At 46.3% G+C, this 27892-nt stretch overlaps 1 protein-coding gene and 1 long non-coding RNA gene across 2 annotated transcripts in view; one reads left to right on the plus strand and one right to left on the minus strand.

Annotated features, from left to right (window-relative positions):
- MAP1B (microtubule associated protein 1B) overlaps positions 1-27892 on the minus strand; it is an 87002-nt gene that overhangs the window by 4195 nt on the left and 54915 nt on the right. Inside the window, exons 3-5 of the mRNA XM_040622195.1 lie at positions 15571-15653; positions 13065-13205; positions 489-6996 (exon numbers count right to left, since the gene is read on the minus strand). Of these exons, the coding sequence (XP_040478129.1) occupies positions 489-6996; positions 13065-13205; positions 15571-15653 (6732 nt within the window). The remainder of the gene's footprint in view (positions 1-488; positions 6997-13064; positions 13206-15570; positions 15654-27892) is intronic.
- The window catches only part of LOC121100711, a 28482-nt gene continuing 1416 nt past the window's right edge, over positions 827-27892 (plus strand). Inside the window, exons 1-5 of the long non-coding RNA XR_005832476.1 lie at positions 827-896; positions 7093-7162; positions 7279-7428; positions 8046-8163; positions 23197-23338. This is a non-coding gene — a long non-coding RNA (uncharacterized LOC121100711). The remainder of the gene's footprint in view (positions 897-7092; positions 7163-7278; positions 7429-8045; positions 8164-23196; positions 23339-27892) is intronic.

Genomic DNA, 27892 nt, shown 5'->3' on the forward strand with positions numbered 1-27892 from the left:
TACTTTAAAAATTTTTCATAAAAAAGTTGAATCTAAATCTTGGGCCTACACTGGTCACGCTAGGCTTGGCTTGGCACTCCGGTTCTCCCTGAGCCTTCGGTTGCTCCTGGCCTGTGTCACCTTAGCTTGATTCTGAGGCCAGTGTGGCTGAAGCCAATGCCAACACAGTCTTCCAGGGGAGCTGGAAACACACATCCTTGGTGCTGAAGACTTAGAACTAGGCTGTGGTTGCTGTATTGCAGAATGGAGCAAACCCGGGACATCGCACCTGGTGAATCAGAGCTGCTCTGGGCAATGTGCCGCGCTACCCTCAAGCCTACGGCCACGCTGGGCTGAGACCCACACCTTTCGGCAGAAGGGGATAGTAAAAAGGAAGGGATTGCTATACTCTCTCATCTTCCCAGTACCAAGTCACATGGACATTCAAAGGCTCTGGTCAAAGTGGAATAGTTGTGGCCTGGATCAGGGTGCTGGCACCTTCCACCTACCTGCAGCTGCCGTCTTTACCGATTTGGAAGTGGAGGCGTTGGCGGCATTCTTGGTGTCCTTGTCTTTCTCTTCACGTGCAGCTTTGACCTCGGGAGTGGTAGTGGTTTTTGTTGCTTTTTCCACAGATTCCTTCTTCTTAGGAGAAGCCACTCTGGACACCTTATCTGAGGATTCTTTCAAGCCCGCTGGTTTTGGTGAAGCTGCAGAGGGCTTCGACTTCCCATCACCCTTTTTGACAGGTGATGACGACTTGGTCTTTGTACCTGGCTTTTTGGTTTTGGTCTTCTCTTTCAGGTCTTTCTTCAGAGCTTTGCCCAGGTTCTGCTCAATGGCCAAGGCCTCTGGGTCCATCATGGACACGTCAGGGTGGCGTGGAGAAGGGCTGCGGTCCTGCATGGGAGCTGGAGGTGGGTCCATGTGTTTGTATGTGACGGTTTTGTCTGTGGGGATGGTTTCTGATTCATCTTCAGAATCGATGTTTGCATCAGCTGTGATGGAAGGGCACTCTTCGGTCTCTGGGGGGACATCAGAATCCGTCTGGGACGGTGCCGACTCGCTGACTGAGGTGGGAGGGGTTTCGTCACATTGTCGCCCCTGTGGCTTTCCTCCTGGAGGTGGTGGGGCTCCCCCAGCTTGGGTGAGAGGCTTCTCGGATTCTTCAGTTGGCTCTTCACTGGCAAACCACTCGAGAGGATTGGGATTAATGAAGGAGGGTGAAAGTTCTGTCTTGGGATGCTTGTATTCACAGGAGGACACAAGGCATAAGTCAACATCCTGGCGAGCCTCTGAGGGGGACTTCTTTTCTGCAGTGTAGCACTGGTCTGAAGTCTCATAGGAATACGTAGATGCTTGGGGGGTTCTGGTGGTTTTCTCTGTGGTCTCATAACAGTACATGGAAGCATCAGGGATTCGTGTAGCTGTTGTAGATGTCTCGTAGGAGAAACTTTCAGACTCAGGGAAACTGGCAATTTTCTCAGTGGTCTCATAAGAGTAGCTGGAATCCCCAAGTGTGTGGCCACCATCTTCAGAGTCATCGTAGCCATTGCTGATGTCATCCAGGAGCCTTCTAGACCTCTCAGTCTTTTCATAGCTGTAACCGCTCACTTCAGGGGTCCTCATCATCTTCTCACTTGTCTCATAGCTGTACTCACCCTCTTCAGGGGTCCGGGTAGTCTTCTCAGCAATGTCATAGGCATAGCCACCATCTTCAGGAGTCTTGGTGGTTTTCTCAACGGTGTCATAGGAGTAGCTGCTGTCACACGGGGATTTTGTGGTTCTCTCTGTCTTCTCATAGTAATAGCCACTCACATCTGGGGGCTGGGTGGTTTTCTCATAAGACTCATAGTCGTAACCTTCTTCATCTGGAGACCTGGTTGTTTTCTCGGGCTTATGATAGGCATAGCTGAAGTCACCAGGCGTCTTCCCTCCACTGTCCTTCTCCACACCAGACAAGGTCAAATCTCTGTTCAAGGCTAGCTGGTGTTGCATCGTATCAAATAACATTGAGGCACGGAAGCCATAGGGCTCTGCGGATGCTGCATCCATCGGTGGAGGAGAGGAAGTGTGGCAAACTGCTATGTTCTCTTTGACGGCAGAGGTAGAATCTGAAAAGCTAGGTGAATATAAAGGAGAGGACTCTCTTGGGGTGAGTGGAGAGATATCAGATTTTGGTGAGAGCTTCTCTCCTTCTAGACTTTGCACTTTTTCTGAGGTGAGTGAGGCATATAAGGATATATCTCTGGGAGGAACGACGTCGGATAGAGTGTCTTCTTGGAGAGGAGATGCTATCTGAGAGGGAGTATGTGCTGAAGAGGTGGATGGGGAGGCCTCAACCTGAGACACTGAGATGAGCTCAGAAAGATCATTATCTTGGGTGTAGGACGGCTCCTCCATTGCTGGTATCTTATGTGATAAACTAGAGTCCTGCATGTCAGAAGGACTGTAATCTACTTCAGTTGGCCCATTTTCAGTGATGTGAAGCATACTTGCACCCACCGTAGGGTGATCTGGAGACTGTCGACTAAAGTCCATAGCAAGGGAATGCTCAGGGGATTCTTGGCCAAATTCAATAGACATTGAGGACTGTTCCGATCTGTGATCTTGAACTGGTGTCCTGGATTTGGCTGTTTTAGGGGAGAAATCTGGTGGAGAAATTGACATTGGTCTTGGACATTCTTCTTTAGATGGAGACATTTCTGTTTCCTGGAAAGTAGTAGGCGTTTGCACAACAGACACTGAAAGGGAGTCATCCACTTCTGTGGAATGTGGGGAGCCAACCTCAGCATGCAGAGAAGGAGACACATCATCTGTTGTTGGCTCTGGAAATGAGCTTGTAGCCACGGAAGCTGTGGATACTGAGGCCACACCCTCCATATGAGAGTATGTGTCTTCTGCTACACCCTCATCAACAGGAGTAGCCGACTTGTCTGAGACAGTGCCTTCAGAAATGGACATCTTAGTGTCTTCCTTAAAAGATCCAAACTGACTAACGTCTATTTGTGTAGGAGAAACATCTCCTCCTAACTTCCTTTCATCTAAAGCCAGTCCAGATTGAGAACTCATGGCTTCCACATCGTCAGTTTTCTTTTCTTGACCATAGTCTTCCTTTATTGGTATGAAGTCTGTGCTTTTCCCTTCCTCTTTGTCTTGGAAAAGACCAGTAGAAGTTATGTCAGAAACTGGACTCATTTCATCTGGGAAGGCTTGCTTTCCATTCTTGCCTTCATAGGGGCTTTCAGCACCTCTATCAGCAGCCTTGTCATCAGCGCTTAGAAAACCTTCATATGCAGCCTCGGATCCAATTAGGGGAGGGCTCCGTAAAGGAGACAAAACTTTTTCAATAGGAGATTCTGAGTCAGGCACAGGTTCATCCATGGGGCTTATGGAAGCCCTTTCATTCTCGTCTTTGGCATCACTGAATTCAAAACTCACTGGAACTGCTGGTGGTTTTTCAATTACTTCTGTGGGGAGGTGACTAGATTTCTCTTCAGTGGGAGACTGGTAGTAAGGTGTGTGGCCAGCGCTGCCAGTTACAGACTGAGATGGAGACACCACTTCCAGGGTCTTATCCTCAGGACTGGCACAATGTTCTTCGACTACTTCTTGGGTCACCTCAGGAGACACTGGGGCTGCTTCTGCCTCTGCTGAGACTTGAATCTCATTGGGTGTGAGAGAAAAGTTCACACTGCGTTCACCCAGGGGGGTCTTTTCTATGGGTGATGGAGGAGATGGGCTCAGGGATGGGCTCTTGGGTGGACTAAGTTTTTCATCAGAAACTGCTGAGATGGTGTCTTTGATCGTCAGTGTGGCACTGGCTTTCAGGTCTTTGTCTTCAGAGCAGTAAGCATCACGCAGAGCAGATTTGCTAAATTTGTCTTCCTCCATGGATGATGGTGGTGAGATGGTGGAGGCTGATGCGTTGTAGTCCTTCCCATCTGTGGCATCTGTTTTTGATCCTTCAGATAATCCATTGAGTGATGTAACAGCAGGTTTGCAGTATTCCTGTGAATACAGTGTAGACTCATATTTGGTGATGTTTACAAATTCTTGAGATGGGGACTCTGTCTCTTCATTGTTGATCTCATCACTCATCACATCACGAGGAGTAGACATCTCATCCATTGGGGTGGGCTCACTGGATATCTCAATGGTAGACTGAGTGTAGCCAGAGGTGGCAGTGAATTCTTCAGGTTGGTCTTCCCGATTCTCCTCATCAGAAGCGGTGGCCTCACTCTCTGAGCCTCCAGGTAAAGTCTCATCATGAATTGAAGATGCAGGTTCTCGGGCAGGAGACTGGGCTCCTGGTGGCTTGATGGCTGTGGTAAGGAATCCATACTGATCCTCGACACCGCTAGCCTCTGCAGCCTTGTCAACCACAGCCATCACGTAATCTTCAGCTTCAGCTTTTTCGGGCTCATATTCTTCCTCTCTGGCATCCTCGGCTCTGTCCTCTTCATCACCCTCCTCCTCAGATTGTTCAGCTTCTCCTTTCTCCACCACCTCATCCATGTCTTCTTCTGCTCGGTCATCTCCACTGGCCAGAGACTCCCTCTTCTCCTTAATGTGCACATCTGCCTCAGCCTTAGCACTTTCCTCCTCCTCCACGAGGCTGTGCTTGGAGGTGCTCACACACACATTTTCTTCAACGTCCTCTTCGGGCTCCTCGGCCTCCTCAGTTTCTGCCTTCTCTTCGTAGTCTCCAGTCTCTGAGGATTCTTCAAAACCGGCTCCTTCGTCTTCAAATTTTTCAATGTCATCCACCCCCTGCTTCTCAACTGGCTCCAGTTCCTCGGGAGTTTGTTCACATTCGCCCTCCCCTTCGGTGGTGGTGATTCCCTCATCGGGAGACTCAGCGGAACCTTTGATGACTTCTGTCTCTTTCTGGATGACATAGGCTTCAACTGGCTCAGTTTCCTTCAGTTTCTCCTCATCTTCAATCAGCTCCAGCTGAGGCTTCATGTCTTTTGCTACATCGACCTCTTCAGCCTTTAACTCTTCAAAGTCCTTGGTCAGATCCTCAGGCGATGACATAAGGGACCTCTCGGCCTCGAGTTCTTTGGCAGGACCGGCACTTGCTATTCCAGCTGCTGCCGCCACAGCCGTTGCGGCGGCCACAGAGCCAATGGCTGCAGCCGCAGCTTCTGGTGTCTTGCCTTCCTTCTTCACGACTTTAATCTTCCCCTTCTCCTTTGGCTTCCCAGCAGCAACAGAATCTTTTTTAACTGCCTCTTCCTTCTTGGGTACTTTTGGTTTTAATGCAGCTGGTTTTTTGGCTTCAGGTAGAGGAGTAGATGGTTTCTTTGTGTCTTTAGGAAGTTTCTTAATTTCTTTTTTGGGTTCCTTTTCTTCCTTTTTAACTTCCTTCTTCTCTTCCTTCTTAACCTCCTTCTTGGCTTCCTTCAGTGGGGTTTCTTTCTTAACCTCTTTCTTGGGTTCTTTTTTCTCTTCTTTCTTGATTTCTTTTTTCACTTCCTTTTTCACCTCTTCCTTTTTGGGTTTTTCTTCCTTCTTGATGGGTGTTTTGTCCTCCTTTTTAGCCACTTCTTTCTTTGGCTTTTCCTTCTCCTCTTTCTTTTCTTCAGATTTTGCCTTTGTTTCCTTTTTCACCGTCTTCTCCTTGGTGACTTTGGGTTTGACATCAGTAGCGGGCTTTTCAGCCACCTCAGCTTTCACAGGAGGCAGCTCTTCTTTGCTGGGTACCTCCTTTTCAGTCACTAGAGGTTTGGTCTCTGTTTTTACGGGCTTGTCTTTTTTCACTGTTACCTTTTCTTTGCTTTCAACTTTGGGCGCCTTTTCCACGTGATTAGCTTTTGCGACGTCAGGGGTCTCTTCTTTAGATTCCTTTCGTACAGATTTGCTAGGAAGTGGTTTTGTGGCTGGCTTCAGACTTTCTCGGCTGTCGGCTCTCTGTTTCAGTTTTACTTGTTTCACAGCTGGAGTAGCCACCTGGCCAGTTAGGTCCTTCTGGGTAGCCAGAGGCTGTTTCAGAAAGTCTAAATGTTTGAGCTTTTCCAGTCCTTCCAGGATATTGTATTGGGTGCTATTGCCAGGAAACAGAACCCGAATGATTTTCTCTGCCGGGTTTGCTGGATGCCACACAATCAAAGAGGAGACTGAAGTTAAGTAGGAAATTGGGATATCTATTTCTTGACCGTTAGGCAGGATTAGTTCAGCCTTGTCTTTGTTGGTGCCAGTCCACTGCTGCATAAAATACTGCATTTCCTTGCTGCTCTTGACTGGGTTAAGGACATACATCTCAAGTTTACCAACTCCCATTTTTTGGAAAAGAATGACAGGATCAATGGTATTGCCTACGCTTCTGAAAAGAGGTTCTGGCTTCATGGATAATTTATTAAGGTACTGGAGAGTGAAGCAAGCTTCTTCTATGCTTCTCTTCATCTTGATGTTTGGCTCTGGATTTTTCAGATTTTCAGGGACATTGAGAAATACAACTCCTAAGTCAGGGGAGATGAGGTTTTTCATCCAGTCACTATTTGTGGTGGAGCCCTGGGACTGTTCTTCCTCGAGCTCTGCAATTTTCCGCTGTAGCATGCTGTTTATTCCAGGCAAGTTGTCATCCCCAATGTGGGTGAGTAGGATGGAGTCCACTCGGTCCAAGTGTCGGATGAGCTTCCAGAAGCAGGATTTCCTTTCTGATCCTCCATTGATGAGCATATTGAATCCATTCACGGCAAACAATGCAGAATCGCCCCTCCCTCCTGGAAAAATGTAACAACAAGGCTTGGAGAGCTTTAGGAATCCACCCGATGTGGGAGGTTCTAGGATATCAAAGGGAGATGGGACTTCCACTGATTCTGAGAGATACTCGGTAAACTCGGAAAGTCCTTCCATTTCTGGCAATATAGAAGCTGAGTTGAGTTTAATATTGATGAAGTCTTGGAGATTGTGTCTGTCGAGATTGGAGTTCTTCCAGTCCCCTTCTTCAGGACAGAACAGGGTTAAGCTGGCTTTGTTGGCAGGATGGGTGGTACTCAGTAATTCCCCGATCTGGGAGTTAAAAAAATAATGATAAAGGAAGAAAGAAAAGGTTTAAGTGACTGTCATCACTGATCCATCATCTCCATCCATTACTATGTGTTACAGGATTATTGGATGCACAAGGGGCTGATTTCAGAGATGCTAGTTGGGTCAATGCAGAAATATTTCCATTCTGGTAGGTGAACAGCCTCCGTCCTGACCCCTCCTACTACTCCCTCCTGCCTTAACTACCCCCCCCCCACCATCAGCACCTCTTCTGGGACCTCTCCAGCCTCTGCTCTTGCCCAGCAGGGGACCTCCAGACCTCTGCTCCAGTTCTAGGACCAGCGACCATCCGAACGATCAGTGCCCGCACCACAGCGGTTATGAAGTACTCTGGATATCACCCCTGGGTGCCTGGCGTGCAAAAATGCCCTTTACACAATCACAGAGGAAGCCTATGTGAGTCATTTCACCACTTATATAAAATGTTTTCCTTTATTCCACTGGACTTGGCAAAAGGCCTGACTAGCACACTAAAGGAGTTTAGAGATAGTGCACTAGTTGTTGATACTTTTAGAATTTGGTGGATACAAAAGAAAAAAGTTGGATGTGTTTTTTTTCCCCTTGGAGACCAGAAGTTCTAGATTGCACATCACTACAAACAATTACTGTTTCTGGCATCTTTAAAACGTGAGTGGTTCATCCAGTGGATTCTCTGCAAATACAAATACTCTGATTAAAGTCATGATGACTAAAGCAAATGGGTAATTAATTATATGAGCAAGTGGCCAAATTTGTTCCCCATTGGCTTATGTTTAAATCCAAGGTGAGACATTCTACTTTCTCACAACTCCTGCTTTTCTCAGGGCTAGCTGGGTGTAAGTGGCTAAAATCAAATTTGGCTCAAAACTTTTTCAATGCATAGGATGGGACCATAGGATGGGAATGCAGAGGAGCAAATCGTGACCAAAACAGAGACTGGGGTTTAATGAAAGTGCTACTTTCTTACTCCATATTATGGCTATATGTTTCATGGTCTTGGCTTAGTAAATAGTGAGTCCAGTCTTCTCTTGCAGCAAACCTCGTAAGTCAGCCCAGAGTTTCAAGTGAAAAGAGCTCTCTGTGTCTTTGGACGGTTAATGATGAAAGAGAAAGCAAAGACTTCACTTGGCCCAGGCAACCCCAAGCCAGCAGGTATGAACTCTCACCTTCCAGTATTAGAATTGTTTCCTCTGTCTCACACAACCTCCTGGACACTAATATTCCGAGGCAACTAGCGTGTGTGGTGTAGATGGGTAATTTATAGAATCTGAATTTTCCTACATTAGATTGTAGTAACATCCCCACTTTTGTTTGTTAGTGTACTTATCCTACATTTTGTGTGAAGGGTCACAAAATAGCAAAGTGATAAGTCTTTGACTTGGCCATTTTCCTCAGACTTAACAATTTCCTATAAAAGGGGAAGAGTCAACTATTTTAGAAGGTAAGAACACTGAAAAAAGCACATCTGGGGCAACCTCTGCTCAAATGATGTGCTGACCAAAGCAAACATGAGCACCAAATGGGGTCTGTTGTCCCATAATTAACATAGACCCTCCTCACCATTACTGTAGCACAATTAGGGCTCTCTCCATCCTCATTTTCACACAAAGTACATACACACTATTCATGCTTTATAATACATTTTAGAGGAGAAATCTGGGAAAGCTCAAAATGCTGAGTCTTTAATAGTGAAATTTTAAAATTAAGTTTAGTTCATTTCAATTTTTAAAATTCCACCCTGAGGGGTGTGGCTGCTCAGGGTAGGAGCCAGCTGTGTGTAGAGGGTATTGAATCACCAAGTTCAAGAAGAAGGTTAAAAAACAAAACAAAACAAAACAAAAACCTTGAGGAATACCTCCCTACTTTCCATCTTTTCACTTCCAGCTGGGAAGTTCTTTTGAAACAAAGGAAATGTGACCCCAAAAGAAAGCAAGTTTGCAGAGAATTCTGAGGAAGTCAAGGGTATTGAAAAACAGCAGAGAACTTGGTGAATCGAAAACTGTGGAGTACAAGGGAAAGCAGAGAAGAAAGTCAACACTCTACAGGTTTCTTTCAGAAAGGGAAAATCTGGTCTCTCTGCAGAAGCCGCAGCATACTGAGCACGATGAGACAGGAATGCAGAGAGCAGAGCTAGAGACAGGCCTTCGAGAAGGAGACAGGAATAGGAGGCATGACTGCCACAGTCTTGGAGCTACACAGTGGAAACAAAGCCCCTGCTTCCCCCCACCCCCCATTCCCTGAGCCAGCTTCCAGACCTGCGCACCAAAACGCACGCTGGAGTGAGTGCCTCAGGCCAAAGACTAAGTCTTAAGAGCACCCACTCACTCCCTGCTTATGCAGCGCACAGATGAGAGCAATAAGGAGGAGCCAACAACGTTAGCAGTGGCAGGGAAACTTGTGAGTACGTCTCAGACTTGGAAACAGAGTCTTCCTCTAAAAGAACTTGGAAATTATCCTCATAGTAAATGCTACTTAGTATAGCCCATTGTAGTAAACAGGAGGGGAAAACACCCTCTGTATGTCTGTATCGTTACTTGTGTTTCCCTAATACATCACCAGCTCCAGAGAGGCTCATTAAAGTGCACTGAACTCGGCCAGTTCAGTGTGCACTGTCCTCCTGGAGTGGCTGCTTCGGAAGTGACCGTGAGCCTGCGAATACTTCTCAAGCACACTGATTGCTACCTTTCCCTTGTTCTTGCGAATGCAGATGAGAGACATGCTGGAAGAAATATTGCTTGGGGCAAAGGTAGTCTTTTTTGTTAAATGTTAATGTTAAAATTCTAATTAAGTGCAGGCATACTGGAAGAGGAAGGAAGATATGGGAAATAAATTATTTTACTGAAGATAATGAAATAAGATTTGAATTTCTAAACCACAGCCTACTCTAACTAGATTTCCTTTTTGATTAGGTTACTTGCTTGACTAATGAGGAAATACAGCGGACAATGTATCTCTGGATTTTAGCAAGATGTTTAATAAGATCTCTGAACAGTGTGATAGCAGAATTAAGTGGACTCGTAGCCAGTCATATAAATCCTGCTGCTTAGTGTCAACCTGGACATAGGTCTATGATGGGATGCCTCAGGGCTCATTTATGTCCTGTGGAGCACTGACTTGGATAAAAATGGTGAAGACATGCTTATCAAATCTGTGGGTGGCATGAAAATGGGAGGCAGAGCAAAATGTGGGATGGCAGAATTAAAACATTCACGAAAGGTCTTGACGTTGGGATGACGATGGCTAAGTCAACTCTAACAGGATGGCATACTAAAGGGATAAATGTAAGGTCCAGTAAACCAGCGGGATAAAGCAAAGGATTGGGAGATGTGGCTTAACAACAATATTCATGGAAAAGACTCAGGGATTTTAGTTGACAGGCAAATGGATTTATCTATAAAGCTAAAGAAGCTTAAACTTCAAGGCTCCTCACTGGCATGGTCCCCTCCCAAAGCCCTGTACTTCATTGTGTACTGATAATTTTGTTTTCTTTTCTTTAAAGAGAGCCCCCAATTCATGTAAATTAGAGCACTCCTCAAAGCCTGCATCCCCTCCCCACTGACATTTAATTATGGATGTGGATGGTCAAAAGTTGCTTTTAGACTTACTTAATAGAAGATTGTATTGAAAACTACAGAAGCCAGGTTAGAAGTCCTAACTTGGTTAGCGACCCCTGGAGTATGGTGTCCAGTATGAGTCATGACGTTTTAAAGAAACTAGACCAAACAGACAAACTGAAATTGCTGGCTCCTCCTTGGCCGTAACCTCTAAATGTTAGACCTGTGCCCCTTGCTCTTCGAATATACTTCTCTTTCTAGATCACCTCATCTGTTTCCGTATGTCTCCAGCCCAGCTCTTAGTTCCTTGAGAGTCATGTATCTAATTGTCTGATAATGCCAAGGCACTAAAACATGACCAGCACAACTCCTAAATTTCCCCCATACCCATCTCATCCCTTTCCTGCCAACAGGTTTAAAGGAAAGTGACCAGAGAATGTAAGAAACTTTTATTATCTTCTTTTATGATGAACAGTGTGCAGAACTGAAAATAATTAATCTGAAGGAAAAAAACAACTGGCAGTGTTGGTGAAGGGTGTCAGAGATATCAAGTGGAAAAGGGAGCACATTCCTTCCTTAAAGATACAATGAGACAAAGAAGGAAAAACTCTCTAACAGGGAGACTAAAAACTGTCCCAGGAGATGTGATTTCACCATCCTCAGATTTCAGGGAGGAATGGTTTAGCCAGATGACTCTTCTATCTGGTAGGTTCTGGTTATGTGTTAACCTCCAATAACTAAGACTCCCACAAACTGAAGCTCAAAATGTGTTGGTAATTGTACTTTTCAGCCCGTTTATTTTTAGCTATTTTTATTTAAAAAAATGCATCATTTTGATTTTCCTAAATGGTGTTTCTGGTTTCTCTGAAGTGACTGGCATGTATCAAGGACTGGATAAAAGGAACAAAACTAAACACCAATGACCTTTAAGATCCCTTTGCTACTGAGTACTCAAACCCTTTTTCCAAGGCCACAGTAGGCAGTCATGGCTCTAAAAGGCTGGTGACCACTGGTCTAGTCCAGTGATTTCCAATCATGCAGGCTGAACTTTAGTAGCCTTGGAGGTAGGCAGATGACAAAGTCTGGAGACAGAGGGACAAAAGCCTTCATTCGTTTGGAAGTGGTAGAGATGGTACCGGCTGTGAATGCACCCCTACTGCTGTGGGGAGCCAGGGCTATCTGCCTCACGACCCAGCTGACATCACACCTTCTGAAAGTGGGGGCTTTAAACGCTAAGTGAAATGTTTCTTTTCACCGTTTTTTATTCCCCACAGTGGGTGGAGAATGAACCACTGTTAAGTCACCTAGCCAGAGTTTTCACAAAGCCTCCAGGCAAGCCAAACAAAGCTGGGAGGGTTATTTACAGCTCTCGCCAGTGATGACAGGTACAGAGACCTCTCTGTGAAGCCTAGGGCTAAGGAAGCTTAAATGCAGAAAGACAGATGGCCCTTTGCCACTCGGGAGGCTGAGAGGCCACCAACTCAGGACGTTTCAAGTGGATGTGGAGATGCCTCCTGTGTGTGCACCCCTCAACTCCTCCGTGTAGAAACCTGTTATCCACCGTGGGCAGGCACCAACCTGCTAAGCTTACGGCCCAGACTAGTCTAACTACTAAACAAATAAACAGAATGAAAGAGGCATGTGGTTTTGGAAAGAGAATTTTCCCAGCCAGGATAAATTCTCCAGCAGAAATAATCAAATCAGACTCTTCGATCTGATTTTACCAAATACCACTAATGTCGTATAATATTCAACACCTCACATGTATCATCAGTGAATAAGATATGTTCATTAGAACTACTAATGACCCAGGTTCAATCCAGCTACTTTAGCCATCTTTTCTGGGGGGCCATGGATGCGCCCCATTTTCCTACCTGCTTCCCTTTCTTGAGCCTTCTCTTTGTTGGGCTGTTCAAGCGGCCCAAGTTCAAACATCGGGACCAGGCATTAACAGTGAGAGCACTCAAAAATAATTAGACCAGGAAAAGTAAGTACAAATATTGAAAGAGATCAGAGGAGTTCAATCCTATCAAAAGACCAAGACATCTTTGGAGTACTCTTTCGGAAAAGAGGACACCTGGGTTTTCTTTTGGGCTCTGTCATTTCAAGTTTCTCCATTATTTTTGCCATCTGTAAAATACTGACTATTCCAATCCCCCTCCACCTCCATCTCTGGCACATTAAGAATGGTTCCAGTTCATTACAGATGGGTGCCCTGAATTCTTTTGGTGACGAGTCGTAGAACTACAGTATGTCGGAACATGCAATTTTGCTTATTTCTAAGCTCCCTTAGCCCTGGGCTTCACAGAGAGGTCTCTGAACCTGTCGTCACTGGCGAGAGCTGTAAATAAACATTTCACTTATTTGCTTATCATGCAATTTGCTTATGACATTCCCTCCCCTTCTCCTAGTCCCATCCCATGCTTTCAAAGTGGAGCCTCAGGCTACAACCATAACCAAGCAACTGGAAAGCTTAGCTATTTCCAGACAGGAGCCCACCTCTTGATCGGTGAAAATCTCTATGAAGTTCTGGAAGGAGAAAGAGCCGGACTGGAGAATGAGCTCTCCGGTATTTTCAAAGCACTGCCCGGTCAGCACGAGCAGCTTGTGTCGGGCAGCGTCCGTGATCATCAAGCGCACCTGAAACAAAGCACAGGGAGCAGGACATGAGCCACGTGCAACACCGCCCGCCATCCCATTTGCAGGACAGGGCTGGCCCTTGTAGGGCTTGACACCCATCACCAACCAAACTCATTCATTTCCCCTGGAGAGGTGGACAGAGCCAACAACTGTGGTCATCTGGTCAACTGGCCCAAGAATGCCATCTTCCATGTTCATGATGACCAAACCAGTAGTGGTGATGGACTTTCTCCCCCTAGTTTCCTTGTCTTTCACACAGCAGTCTCCACAGCTGATAATCATTGGTTCCACAGCTGTGTCTGCTTGCAGCTCCCTGTCTGTGAGACTTAGGGATGTCTCACAGGCTGAGTCACTAAGTACAGTCCAGCTCCCCAACTGCTGCCTCAGGAAGCACAGGTTTCCAATGAGGGTCCCCAGTCAGCCCCTCCCTTACAGGACCCCTTTCCTTCCAAGCCATAGAGCAAACGCTCAGCTCCAAACGCCGTCTCCAGTGGAATCAGCAAGGTGCCTGACATTGAACAGAAACAAAAGGCTGCCTCAAATGGGAATCTTTTTTTTTTTTCCAAATGGGAATCTTTTAAATAGAATTGTAAATGGTTTGCAGGAAAGAACTCTCTGTTCTTTAAGTGGCAGGAAGCCAGCCTGTCCCTCAGCAGAAACACTGCTCCAAGCACCAAGGTATTCGTTCTGAGCACAGTTCAATTCAACACAAATTCACTGCCAGGCATCATGCTGACACCAAGGGAGGGATACAAAAGTAAACAGGACATGACGCATGGCCCCCAAGAACCCCAAGTTCTAATCAAGGAAACACACATAGACCGAAGTAATTGTTCCAGCCCCATCTGCTCCACAAGCAAGCCTGGATCCCTTGAAGAAATTCCTTATTTTTCCTTTTCCATTTCAAGTTGTCTTTACTTCCTGATTCTATTGATCAGAGAGAGGCTGCTAGCCCACGATCTGCCTCAACCTTGCGCCTTCACGGATTGTCAGAGAGGTCCTGCTGATCTGGAGCAGACGGAAGTGGGATCTGCGTAATGATCACCACAAAGTGGAAGCGACCCAGTGTCCATCATGACTGGGTAAACGAACTGTGGTACATCCACATGATGCAACAGCATTCAGTAGTAAGAAAGGAATGAAGGACTGGTGCATGCTACAGTGTGGACGACTCTTGAAGACAATCCTAAGCCAGACACACAAAAACCACCTATTGTATGATCCCATTTTCCAGAATACTCAGAATAGGCAAATCCACAGAGGCTAAAAGTAGATTAGAAGTTGCCAGCAACTGGGAGGAATGGGGAGCATTGGCTAATGGGCTTGGGGCTTTTAAGGGGTGGTACACATGTTTTGGAACAGACAGTGAGGATAGGCACACAACTTTGTGCCTATACTAAAAACCAATGAATTACACACTTTAAAAGATGGATTTTATGGTATGTGAATTGTAACTCAATTTTAGAAAGAGGCTCAAAGCATGGGCAGAAGAGATGTTGTAGATAATGAAGCCCACCCCCCCCCCAAAGACTGTGGCAACTTTAATGTCCAAGAAGCACTCAATCTCAAAGGCGCTAAACTGTAATAAGAGGAAAACGGAGCTACAGCAATTCCTCCTGCCTGGGGGGCGAGGGATTCTTGGCTTCAGCCAAGTTCTTATCTCACTGTAGTTTCTGAAACACCCAGTTATTCTTTTTGGCAATAATTTCAAATGACAGCAATAATAATATTAATAAGAACAACCAACATTTATATTTCAGTGGTTACACACCATGCTCTGTTTTAAGCATCTGACACTTCTAATCACTTTACAAGCACTGTTGTGATCTCCATTTCACAAAGGTAGAAACTGAGACAAAAAGACACTAAATAATTTGCCCCAGGCCACCAGCTAAAAAGTGGCAGAATCGAAGGAGTCTGGCACCCAAGGCCATGCTCCTGATTGTAAGGCTAGCCTCCCTTTCCATGGCGATCATAGGGGGGTAAGCAGAATGGCTCTTAAGGGAGCTTGCCTCTAAGATACCATTTTTCTCCAAATTTGTGTCCTAAATGTCCTGCCCTGAGGGCTTGTAGTCTATTTCCCCTGCTACATCCCAGCCAGACACCACCCAGCAGCACGCCCTCTGTAAACACCCAAGATTTCATATCCCTCCGTCTTCCACTTTGTCCTTATCGGGAGGGGCAGTCTGGGGTGGCACTGAGGTAGAGAACCGGCCACTGACTGGGGATAAGGAAGTGTCCCTGGATCCAGAACATCTCTCTCTCCCTGTCCTGCCCCACCCGCCCCCGCCCTTCCAGTCAGGCAGTCCCTGTCCCCTGTGTGACACCCCGGCCCGCCCGAGACTCCGCGGAGCCAGATGCTTACCTCAGTGCTGACTGCTTCATCTGAGGGGTTGATCAGGACCACTGTTTCTAAAACGTCACTTCGGTGATGAAGGATCTTTTGTCCTGCGGACACAAAAACACAGACAAAAAAGGGAGACCTTTAGCGTTTCCCGATTAAAAGGGCCCCGCTGGCTTCAGAGACAGCAGAGCCACCGCGGCTCTGATGGGCACGCAGCGCGGGGATTTTCCACGCTATCTCGGGAGACACAATCGGTGTTCTAAACGAGAGCGCAGACCCTGCGGCTTCCTCCCAGAGCTGGGCTCGGGTGTCGAGGGCTCCTCATGCTCTCACAGCCCTCGAGGTTTCAGGGTTGCTCGCCAGGCTGCCTCTCTGCGCGTTAATGGCGGTTTTCATCTGAGACAAGGGGTGGATGCCAGGAAAACTCAACGGGGCTCTTGACATTTCCTTTCTCATGGTAATTGGGGATGTTTCCCCGCATCAGCCTTTCTTCTGGTGAGAATGGTGCTGAGATTAATTAGGAGCCTGATTGTGAAATGAATGACATCCAGAAACCCTGGCTAACAATTACCCAACAACCAGAATGGCTGTCTGAGGCAGGCTTACAGTCTGTTGGAGTATTCGTTAATTAATTCACTTGCTCATAGAAAAGTGGAGAAACTGTGAGCAAATGAAGAGTGGAGAACAACTCTCCCGCTGGACAGAGTGGCCAAATTGCCCATAAAGACAAGCAAAGTTGATGCAGAAAAAACAAAGCAAGGTGTTGTGGGGGTGAAGGAGCAGGTCTAAGGAGGGCTGCGATCCTTTGGCTCCACATCCCTGATTTCCCACACCTTCAAATAAAATGTTTTAGGGGCATCTGAGTGGCTGAAATCACCTCCAGATGAAGTAGACTGAGGCCTGTGGATGATCTTCTACATAAACTCCCCTTCCTTGGACAATTAGACAAAAAATGACTGGGTGCATGAGGGGCCGGAGTGGGCAATATATGCTCTGCCCGTTCATGAGGAAGAGAGAAGAGGGCTGTGCCACCAGACCATGCAGGGGAGACGTGTGGTTAGAGGGGACAAGAACATTGCTGCTTGGAAGTACAGGGAAACGGGCGACAAGACAAAATGGAACAGAATCTGAGGGAGATAAACACCAAAGGAGAGGAATACCAGAGGACAGAATGACCTTTCCAGGAGAATAGCTGGACAGTTCTTCAAAATGCTAAAATAGACTTACTCTATGGCCTAGCAGTTCCACTCCTCCGTAGACTGAAAGCACGGACTCAACCAGATACTATGTGCACTGCAGTGTTATTACGATAGCTAAAAGGTGGAGACAACCCGAATGTCCACCTATGGATGACGGGATAAACAAAATAGGAGTATGGCCACACAGTGGAATATTCCTCGGGCATAAAAAGGAATGGCGTTCTGATATGTGCAACAACACACATAAACCTTGAAAAAAGGATGCTGAGTGAAATAAGCCAGACACAAAAGAACACATACTGTATGATTCCACTTACATGAAATATCTAGAATAGGCTAATTCATAGAGTCAGAGAGCAGATCAGAGGTTACCAGAGGCTGAGGGAGAAGGGCCGGGGTGTTCCTACTTACTGGACACATACTCTCTGTTTGGGGCGAAGGAAAAGTTGTGGAAATAGAGGCCATGTTGTACAACATTTTAAATGCAATCTAGTGCCACTGAACTGTACATTGAAAAAGGGTTAAAATGGCAAATTGTGTGTCTTCTATATATTTTACCAGAATTTAAACACGATTGATAGTATAATATACCCAAAACGGTGAGCCAGTACTCTCTCGATGGATGAACTGTATGATATGTGAATTGTACCTCAAGAACCAGTCTCGGGGACACAGGGCTTTCTTCCTTTATATCAAGGAGGACCAGAAGTACCACAGAAACACTGTGCTGAAATACCACCGCCACATCATCAAACCCAGTCTCCTCCACTGTCTGATCTTTCCCAAGAGCTAAGATTTGCCGTGCATGAGAAATGGAAGAAGCCCACACTAAACCGTGATGATGTCAGGCACCGTTCTGAGCACCTCACCAGAACGAAGTCACTGAATCGCCTGAAAAGCAGTACGACAGAGGTACTGTGCTTGCCCCTCTTACTGTGGAGGGCAGTGAAGTCTGCAAAAGGGAACTAACTAGCTCAAGGTCATGCAACTAGGGAGCGCTCGAGTCAGGACCTGGACCCTGCACACCTGGCCCCACGGCCCCCAGCTACACTGCTCTGCAGGGCTAGTTGCTAGGATAGGATTTGGAAACACAGGCACGGCAGACAACGAATGCCAAGAGAGAGCTAGGGAAAAACCCGAAGAATTGCAGCAGGGACGTGCTCAAAGAAGCAAGAAGCCAGAAAGCATTACAAGAATATTGACAAAAAGCAAAAGAAAAGTCAAAGGTGGCAGAAACCCACACAAAAGAGGGTGAAATTAAGCGGTGTGTGATACTTTACTCCAAATGCCAGAAAATGAAGCAACTCCAAAACAGAACAATGTCACACAGCTTGAGCTGCCAAAGGACTGACCTTCTGGAAGAATAATTCAACTAAGCCATGAGAAAGAACGTTTATTTATTATGAAGGCCGAAATCTATACTTTCTTGGGCATTGTTTTTTGGCTTAGTTGATTTTGCTTTTGACAACCATATGCATTTAAAGCTGAAGCAAGAGAACTTCAAACTTAGTAAGATAAAATGACAATCAGCAAAACACAGGAAACCATCCCCTTTCTAGGTCCCTTTGTCAGTGGCCTCCTTGAAACAAAGACTTTGTTCGGGAGGTTCAATAGCACTAAGCTGACACGAAATGGAGCAAAAGCTCAAGCCAAGGAGAAATGAATGGTCATTTCCTGGATCATACTTTGGATGTGACTATTTTCAACACACAAAGCCTCAGGGAGCATACTTGCCAAGGTATGACCGTAGTTCCAGCTCTATGCTGTCGGAACCCACAAAAGTAGACTTGAGCAAGGTAGGCACAAGTGGCTCCCTCCCCAAGAGGTGGTAAAGGAATCAGAGCCCCTTCCTTCCCTACGTGATTGACACGGCACCCAACCCTGCTAACCCCAGCTTCCAAATGCACATCTAAGCAAGCGGCCCAGTGCAGCCCAAGCTCTGCCCGCCCAAGCAGGCCCTTCCCCAGACACGTAGCAAGGACACTGCTGCCCAGGCAGTCCCTGGCAGGAGGCTTCTTACCATCCACAAGAAGCTCCCTTCCTCTTTGGCTTCATCCCTTGCAGACACGACAAATGCCGTGTGATAGCTGCTGTTTACCTCTCCTCCCACCGAGTCAATTTTCAGACCTGTTTGCTCAGGAATTCAACTAACGATGTTCTTTTTGTCCATCTTCGGAAACACTGAGAGCAGTGACACAGACGTGCACCACGATGCCATGGCCGCTCCTTCAACAAAAGCCTTTTTATAGGATTGGATTTAAATGAAGGAGGGGATTTAAAGAGAGAGAGAGAGAGAAGCTTCAAGCTCTTGTCACGCCCGGGCTGTTGGACAGATTCTTTCCCTGGACGATGTAACTAGGGGCTGGGTCGTCCTGGCATCTGGCAAGCGCAGGGGCTGCCGGAGGGGCTGGAGCCCCGCGCCCCCGCCCCGGCATCCCGGTGGAATGCCAGCTCTCCTGGCGGCAGGCGGCTCTGGGCTCTGGCGGCTGGGACGCTTGCAAAGTTGCATATTTGGGGAATGTTTCACACTGGGAAACAGGCCAGGCATTCTGAAGGGGAGGCCACCACCCTCGCCTGCAAAGGTCTCATTCAGTTGCTTCAGAAAAGAAGTTCCCAGGAAAGAAAGACAACCCGGTTGCAGCCTTTCTCTCTACCATTATAGTCTGCATTCTCCAGAAACCTCTCACAGCGAAACCATTAGGCAGCCCTGATGAATAGGTAACTCCGCTCAGCATTGGTTGGAGGGAAGCAAAAGCAGGGGCTTGAGATGGAACGATTGTGCCACTCATTGCTTTGATAAGAAAAAGTCTTTTGACGGCTTCCCCACAAAACTCAGTGTAATTATGAAGGCTCCATCCCGGGGTGAGTAGGGCAGGGACTGTTGTGTGACAAGAAAGAAGTCTGTCCCACCTTAGAATCAAAAGAAGATGGTCCGGGGGGATCGCTGAGGCAGCAGGGTCCTTGCAGACAATGAGACCTGTGTCTGTACACTCCCCAAGGCTATCTTTGAGACTCACATAAGCCTGTATTTTTCAGTTATTGCTGGGACTTTTTTTTCAGTTATTCAAAGTCTGACAGATTATTTCAATCTATGTGTCTTTTAGGATTGGGCTGTTTTAGCGGTTGATCGTCTTTCCTAATCCAGGTGACTCTGAAATCTCTGAAAGCAAAATTTATTTTCTAGGTATATAAGTGGTAGGATGCTTATGGGGTCTCTTCTCCATAGAGTTTAATATCCATCTAAACACACACACATGTGAACACACACAGGCTCTTTCCTGGTTTCTGAAGAGGTTAACATGACTGAATTCAATGACACCCACCACTGAGGCACAGCCATCCCCAGTCCCCATAAAACTCAGAACCTTGTCTCCTGCACACAGCTGACCCTTCTCTCCCACACATCTCCCACACGTCGGTGCCAGAACACAGCAGTGTAGGAGACCACACCCTCATGGCTGGGGCCAGAGCAAGACCCCCAACGGTCTCAGCCCAGACAGGCAGCTGCTTAATGAAACAGCCCAGCCCCAGGGAAAGAATGCCAGATCCAAAGTCCAAGAAGCAGTAAGAGATGGGGGAAGCCCTTGATGAAAACACTAGTGGCTGAAACCTTTTAGATCGCCCATAAGAGGGCAATCACTTGGTATGTCTTGAGAATGAACATTTCCTTTCCATTTCCATGGATGATCACAATCCAGAACTTGATTTCCACAATTTCCTTTTCCTGAAAAATGAACACTTGGCAGCATAATCAAGAAATGGAAATCAAAGAACAAAGAAAACCTCGATATCTATTCAGTACGGAAGGATGAAGAGGGGGGGTCCTGAATCACTGATAGCGACGCACCGGCAACCAGGATGGAGAGTCAGGGCCAAGAGCTCTGGTGAGAGGAACCCCATGCCCACCTGCCTCCACGGCTTGCTCCCCCAGCTCCCACCACTGTCCCATCTTCCCCCACCCACTCCTCCTGCCCCTTCCCCAGGTGAAACCCAGAATGGATTCTGTAGGGACACAGAATTTGATATTGTGATTCAGCACTAAAAAAAATTCCAATGTGAAGCAGCAGAAACTTAGAGAGGGCTAAAGAAGATTGTAGAATTAGAAAGGGAAAGCTTGGGGTAAAGTACTGGGATTATTTAGCTAAAAGTAAGGGCTGAGAGATCAAGAAAAGGCCACGAGCACAGAAAGCCTTGATGTTAAAGTCTGTTTTCATTGGAGGGAGAAAAGAAAGAAGGGAAGGAGGGAAGCAGGGACGGAGGAAGGAAAGAAAAAATAAAAGCAATGAGTTCTCCAACTCTACCTCCTCACCCAAGTGGATTTTTGAAAAGGAAACCTCTTGCCTCCAACCCCCATGTCCAAAAAACATTCCCCAGGGTAAAGTTTAGCTAAATGAATGAAACCAAGAAATGAAAGGTACTCAGTGCAGGAACTAAAAATTATTTACCAATGGGTCTGCCTGTAGCTTTTAATAACAGCTTTTCATTTGGAAGAATATCCAGGCCTCCTTTCTGCAGGAATCCACATAACACAAAGCAAATATGCTAAGAGATGGGGGAAGTTTGAGGAGAAACAGAGTTGGTACGGAGAGAGAGGAGACGCCTGCATCGGCAAAGTTCCTGTGAATCTTTGTTCCTTCTCTACCCCTTACAACTAACCCGGGCCCCAACTGGGCCTGGTGGGAAGGCAGCTCCTGGGCTCTCCCTTCTCAGAGGAAGGCAAAGGAAGAGCAAGTCGGGAAGCCTTCAAGCAGCACCGAGATCCGTTCCCAGCAGCCTCTGTTGGTTCTCCCTGTGCTCCTTCTACCTCACCTCATCATTTCTAAGCAAGAAAAAGAGAGAGAGAAAAGGGGGTGCACATGGGGTCACAGTGCTTCTTCGAGGCCACAAGCAGTGATGTCTGTCCCAGGTGCCCCAGCGTGAGGGCTCAGGGGTGGATGCAGGAGGGCGCAGGAGCCTGACCTCACAGAAGCCTCCCCCTCGTTGCCTGGAATGAGAAAGAAATCCCTCAGACAGGAGGGAGAACATTCCCAGGAGGCAGGCGAGACAGCTCAGCTCCCGGCTCCTGCCACCGAGGTGCCCTCAGAGGAACAGAGGTGCTGGGAGGCTCGGTACCTCCTGATTTCGCGGTCCCACAGTGTCAGCACAGACCACAGAAAGCCAGCCGTCCCCAGGAGCCTACCCGGCTGGCCTTCCCAGGGAAAGCAGACTCCTACGGCTGGAAGGAGTCTCATCTCCCGGGGGCCCTCACACCTCAACATCAACTCGTTCACCTTTCCCTTCTGTCCGCTCACGCAGCTCTCAGCCTCATCCACCTTCCCGACCCTGCTTTGTCCAAAGAAAGGTTTTCAAGTCGCAATGCTAAGACTCTCCTTTGTAAGAGGCGAGCGCGCAGCCTGGGGGAGCCCCCGGTCAGCCAGTGCCCGCTGACTCCCGCGCCCCTCAGCAGGCACGCCCGCCTCCCACACGCACCCCGAGACTCACTCCCTCTTTGTTCCTGCTGCACAATTAGAGCCCAGTTCTCTCCCACCTTGCCCTGATTTTCCTGGAAACGGCGTTTCTTTTCTGTTGGGGATAAGCTTGTTTGTTTCTGCTTTCGTCTCCTCTCTAACGTCTGTTCCTGCATATCGCGTTGCTCTCCAAATGGTCAGCGTGTGTTTTTTTCAGAGAACAAGAACTTGAATTCCATCAGAAACAAATTCAGGAGACTTCATAAATAATTTTTTAAATTTAAATAAGTTGAGGCACTGCTTGGGAATTAGCTTTGTAAAGATTTTACCTTTGACATCTTTTGTGTAGCACAGAATTTGGTTATTACAGAATGAGTCTATATGGATTTTTTTCTACATTTCCTGGACTTAACTCTTTTTCTTTCTTGTTGCCATTTGGTTTAGTTTTTCATGTGTTTGCCAGTCCTTCTGCCCCATCCTTCTTTTGGCTTCTGTGCTGTCTTCTGCGTTATGCTTCCCTGACCATTCATTGGACACGCAGAGAAGCAAATAACCAAAACCACATGGACCACAGAGGCCTTCCCCTCATCCTAACCGTGTTCCCTGCACGCAGATGCAGAGCGAGCCTTGGCGACAGGCAGGCAGGCCTCGCTCCTGGTGGCAGAGGGAGCCTCATCTTGCATTTCACATCCCCTCCTGTTCCAACCACTGGGGGACCGCTCACACTGGGCGCAGACCTGGTGGGGGAACGGGATGCCAGGCAGCAACAGATCTGATCCCTTTTACAGGGTTCCCATTGTACCCTCTTTCTCAATCCTCTCCAGGGGGTGATTCTCCCTAATCCCATACTCCTAGGGTCTCCTCTTCCCTCTTCTCTCTTCCAACTATTTTTTTAAAGTCCTCAAGGCAGAAGAATGAGAATCCAGGCTACCAAGGGTGAGAAGTGGGAGACAGTGGAATAAAGAAGTTTCTTTTTTCTTTTTCTCTATTTTATCCCCCAGCTAAAAAAAGTAGAAAGAAGTACCATGGACGATGTTGAGGAAAGTCTGGCTCCCCGGAGAACAACCTAAGGAGAAACAACAACACCAATGTGGGCACGAGCTAAGGGCCAGAAGACAACCTGAAAGTTGTTGATTTGACAAGGTACAGATTTTTAGAAGGCTACAGATTTGGGGGCAGATGGAAGGCACACCTAGTGAAGGGCTATGTATTACCTGTCGGGGGAGCCAACTCCAGCTGTCATCAAAAACAGAGATCCACCATCTGTCTAGTACTTTACCATTTACAGAGCGCCTTCCTCTGGCTCTGTGCACTGAAACCTTGATGATGGTGTTCCAAGTCTAGGAACCGGGTCGTCTGGGCCACAGCAAGGTGGGAGGTCCCAGAGCTCTGTTCCCTAAACAAAACCTGCTGCAGATGAAGAAAACTACTTAAGCTCCAGCTGCCAAGGCAGCTCCTATTCGGGACAGGTGATGGGGAAAGAGCACCAGAGAAGTGATGGTACCACTGCCTTCTCTCCTCACCTTCACCCCCAGCCCCCTACGTGACCTGTAACTGCAGTGCCTCCTTGACTTGCAAACTTAATCTACCTCCACGGAGAGGAGAGTCGAGGCTGAATATTCCAAACACCTTAAATAATGCAGTAATAACTCATACATGCTTTTCAAATTCAACCTAAAACATACTACTTGGACCTACATATCCACTGCTGTATTACATCCCTTAGCCTGTGGGCGTGGCTTTATCTTCTGTCTGGGACACATCTGCTGATGGAGAAAAGACTGTAGGCTGGCACCTGTCAGAGTGTAAGATGCCCCATGATCATCTGAGGAACTCAATAAAAATGCGGATATGCATGGCCCATTCTCAGTTTGATTCAGAAGGCAGGGGTGAGGTCTGGGGCTCTGCATTTCTACAATCTTTCAGATAATTCTGATTGTTCTCTAGCCCTTTCTTTGAGAAACAAGACAATGTAGACAAAGAAGACGCTATTGACCGATAACAACGTAGTAAGTGAACTTACTTAAAGTCATCCTCACACTGTTTTTAATGTATTACTATCCTAATGTCTGAACATACTGCTAGAATTATTTCCCTTGCGAGCAAATGTGATCATTAAAAACTCAAACAACTTTTCCCAGTAAATACCTAGGAATCATTTGACAGTTTTATCTGACATTTAATTTGCCATCAAACTCCTGCCATTCATCGAGTCCAGGGAAACCGCTGACCTTTCACCCTCATCTGTTACCATTTAGAACCAAATCAACACACTCTTCACCTTCAAAGCCAGATACCTTAAAAACAGAAATCAGATTCGTCCTTTTGGCGCTGGCTATTGAAAAGGAAATAGAAAAAGAAAAATATAAATAGCCGATACAACAGATATCACACCTAGTATCAGACCCCTTGAACACCCCTAGCTCTAACCCAAGGAGAAACAGCAGGAGCTGATTTTTTTTCCCCAGTAAAGTCCCCAGGGGACAATGCTACCTGCAGTGACAGCATCAGGCTAGAGCAAAGCAACAAGCTTGGTGATCTACCAGGAAGGGACTTCTGGAGGTCAAGATCCTGACCTGGAAAGTAGGAGGCTCAAGGGACCTGAGATCTGGTTTTAGCTGAAGCGGTGCCTTGGCTGCCACCATCTGTAATGGGTAACGGTCCCATGTTGCAGCTGGTATGAGTAAATCTGGCCGTATCTTTTTAAGCATTTGTCCTAAAGCTTCAATCCAACCCCAGAGAAGTGTGATTCTGGTTGTTTCTTTTCTTTTTGTTTATTTACATACTGCCTTATTCGGAAGGGGAAAGTGGAGATGGCTAATCCCCACCTGGTGGTAGAAACAGCACCTGATTGTTTCCACTGAGCAGTGTCTGTGTTACCCAGCCATGGCTTGGTGCTTGGACTGCCCAGAAGAATACACTCAGTTCCTCCTGACCTGGGGTCTTCTCTGTCTTGGGGCTGAAGGGGGATTCCTGGCACATCAGAACCACAGCCCTGACTCCTCTGTACTTCCTACTTTTTGCCCTGTCCACTGACCCAGAGTGAAGTTTCACTTAGAGCCTGGTCCTCACCTTCCCTCAGTCAGGTGCTCTCCGCACAGTGGACTGACTCCAGAGCACACTCTCTCCATTTTTCAAGGTCTTTTCTTTAAACTCATGGCTCCTAGCCAGTCTTTCATGATCCCTACCACATCTTGATCGCTTGCTGTGCTCTAAAAAATGGCCCTAGAAGAACCAAAAGCTTTGCTCATGTTTTCCTCCTTAGTATGCTCCTTCTCTTATTCTAAGTAGAGAAGAAGTCTCCCCCAGCCACTTTCACGTTATTCATTTCTACTGTCTGTGTGTTGTAACAGGCAGCAGCAACAGGAGAGAGCCAGTTTTGAGCACTGGATAAGACATATGAGCAGAAAGCCTTGGGTAGATATTTTAGCCCCACTGACTCAAAACTGAAGACCATGCAACAAGGTCTTTACAGGTTAACTGCTCTGAGCATGGCTTCAGAGATTGTCACAAGGGATGTTGAGCCACTGTTTATGGGGTGGTTCCAGTTCCTCTTGGTGGGCATAGAGGCAGGAAAAATGTATCACTTTCTCCAACTAAACCCTTCACCTACTACCTCTCCTCCCTCAACCAAGTCCAAACCCTACACTTCAGCAGTAAAATATTGATTAGAAGAGCAAAAGGGAGCAGTTACATGAACTAATTCAGTATTCTCTTAAGAACATCATACACGGAGTTTGCCTTCCTTCTGCCTTTCACACCATTTCTTATTTTTAGAGGGGAAAAGGGTACGGAATCCAGCTTGCTGCTGACTCAGGGCTAACGTGGTATCATACGATGATGAGTAGAATGCAGGACCTTGACTTTCAAGTCAACCACTCAGTTTTTTCATTTCACCTAATAGCATTTAATTTCAAAGAGTTATACTATTAAAAGTTTACATGAAATAAACCAGTAATTTACAATGCTCATGTATTCATTTAATTTGCACTAAGTAATTGAAATTTCCAGTATATCAGATACTCATGCTAATTGGTCATTGCATTTATTTTTTACCCCAGTGGGACAGTTGGCTGAAAGCTTGCTTTAAATGAAGGGTGTTGTTTGAGGTTACCATTTACTATGTCTTAAAGGAAGGCCTCGTACCTACTTAGATCTAATTAATTCCTTACAGATCCAGTTCACAATTTATTTCCTCTGGAAATATCTCCTGTCCCCTTCAACTCCCAGAGTTGTCTCTTCCCTCAAAATTCTAATGGTGGTTAATGGTTCCTATATCATACAACTCAATTAGAGGAAGTGCATAAAAATTTATATGAGCCATTGCATCCAACTAAATGAGAATGTCTTAGTTAACAAAATGTTCTCGCATATTTGTGAAAATCATGTGCAGTGCCTCATTTGGACTGCCTGTGAAGTTGGCAATTTCCATGTAAATCTCATAGAACCCGGATCAGGCATTCCACCTATAGGCATTCAGGTGTTGACGGTCTTTTGCAAAATAGGACAACTAAAAATAGAGATAGCCATAGCTGCACACACCACCCATGCAATTTCTGAATAGGATTTAACATAATCATGTGGACTGAAATTCAGCCTTTAGAAAAATGAGTAAATCAAGTGATGTACCTTTCAGGACTTGGAAAATATACCCCTGAGTCACCATTAGCAGAAAGCTCACTGCCATATATAAATAAAAAGGAAGCAGTGTCTAGCTCTTTTTATGTGATTAGGGCCCCAAAATGTCCCAAAGTGTCAAAAGTTGTTTGTTTTTTTCACAAGTACACTGAATTTCGCCTCTGGTCATCAGCCATGCCTTATGATTCTTAAAAGAATTAAGATAGGGCATCATTAGGAAGATTTCGTTTTGATTTTATATTCAACTACAGGTCTTCACAAGGTTACCAACAGCGTGCTACCACATGTCCCCATACCACACTTGACCTTCTCTGGAAGACTGTAACTGAACAACTGTATCTGCAGATCCAGGAAAATTTGATGTACGAAACAAGGAATAAATTCAGGGCCACGTATATAGTTAATCTTGACTTGACAGGCAGAGATTTGTTTCTGACACAATTCAACTAAATTTGGCTAAGGGGCATTTTGAAGGTATTCATAAATGCATTCTGAACCAACAGACATATTTTTGCTAAGGATAAAGGCCCAAAACCTGGTGCAGAAGTGATTCAGACAGTCAGTTAAGTAAATCCTACCCTCTTCTCTCTTCTTTGGAGAAAGACTAAATTCCAATGTAGAATGAGTTCAGGGAGGAAGGCAAATAAACTGAGGGCTTTGGAAAAACTTGCTTTTCAGAAAATCTCCAGATTTCATTTTCCATGAGAAATAACAGGTTTTCATGAGAAAATTAGCATGCATACAATCACTTTCTACATTCCCATCTTGCCTTATTCTCTATTGGTCATTTTTTATGTATTTATGCCCTTGGAATAGATGCAGTTACCCATAAGCATGCTAAACAAAGTTCTTACGATGACCACTCTGCTTTTTCACAAATAAAAAGTGTACATGGGGCGTACATTCTGTCCCGGTAAAAATGCTGACGGGTGAGCCAGCTCTCGCGAAGAACGGACTGACTCAGGCTCCACCGTGTGTCCTCGGCCGGAGCTCCAGAGCATAACTGAAAGAAAGAGCATCTGCGTCTGCTCCAGAAAGCAGCACTGAACACTTTCCCAT

This window comes from Ursus maritimus, unplaced genomic scaffold (genome assembly GCF_017311325.1).
Source record: "Ursus maritimus isolate PB19 unplaced genomic scaffold, ASM1731132v1 scaffold_5, whole genome shotgun sequence".
Taxonomy (NCBI): Eukaryota; Metazoa; Chordata; class Mammalia; order Carnivora; family Ursidae; genus Ursus; species Ursus maritimus.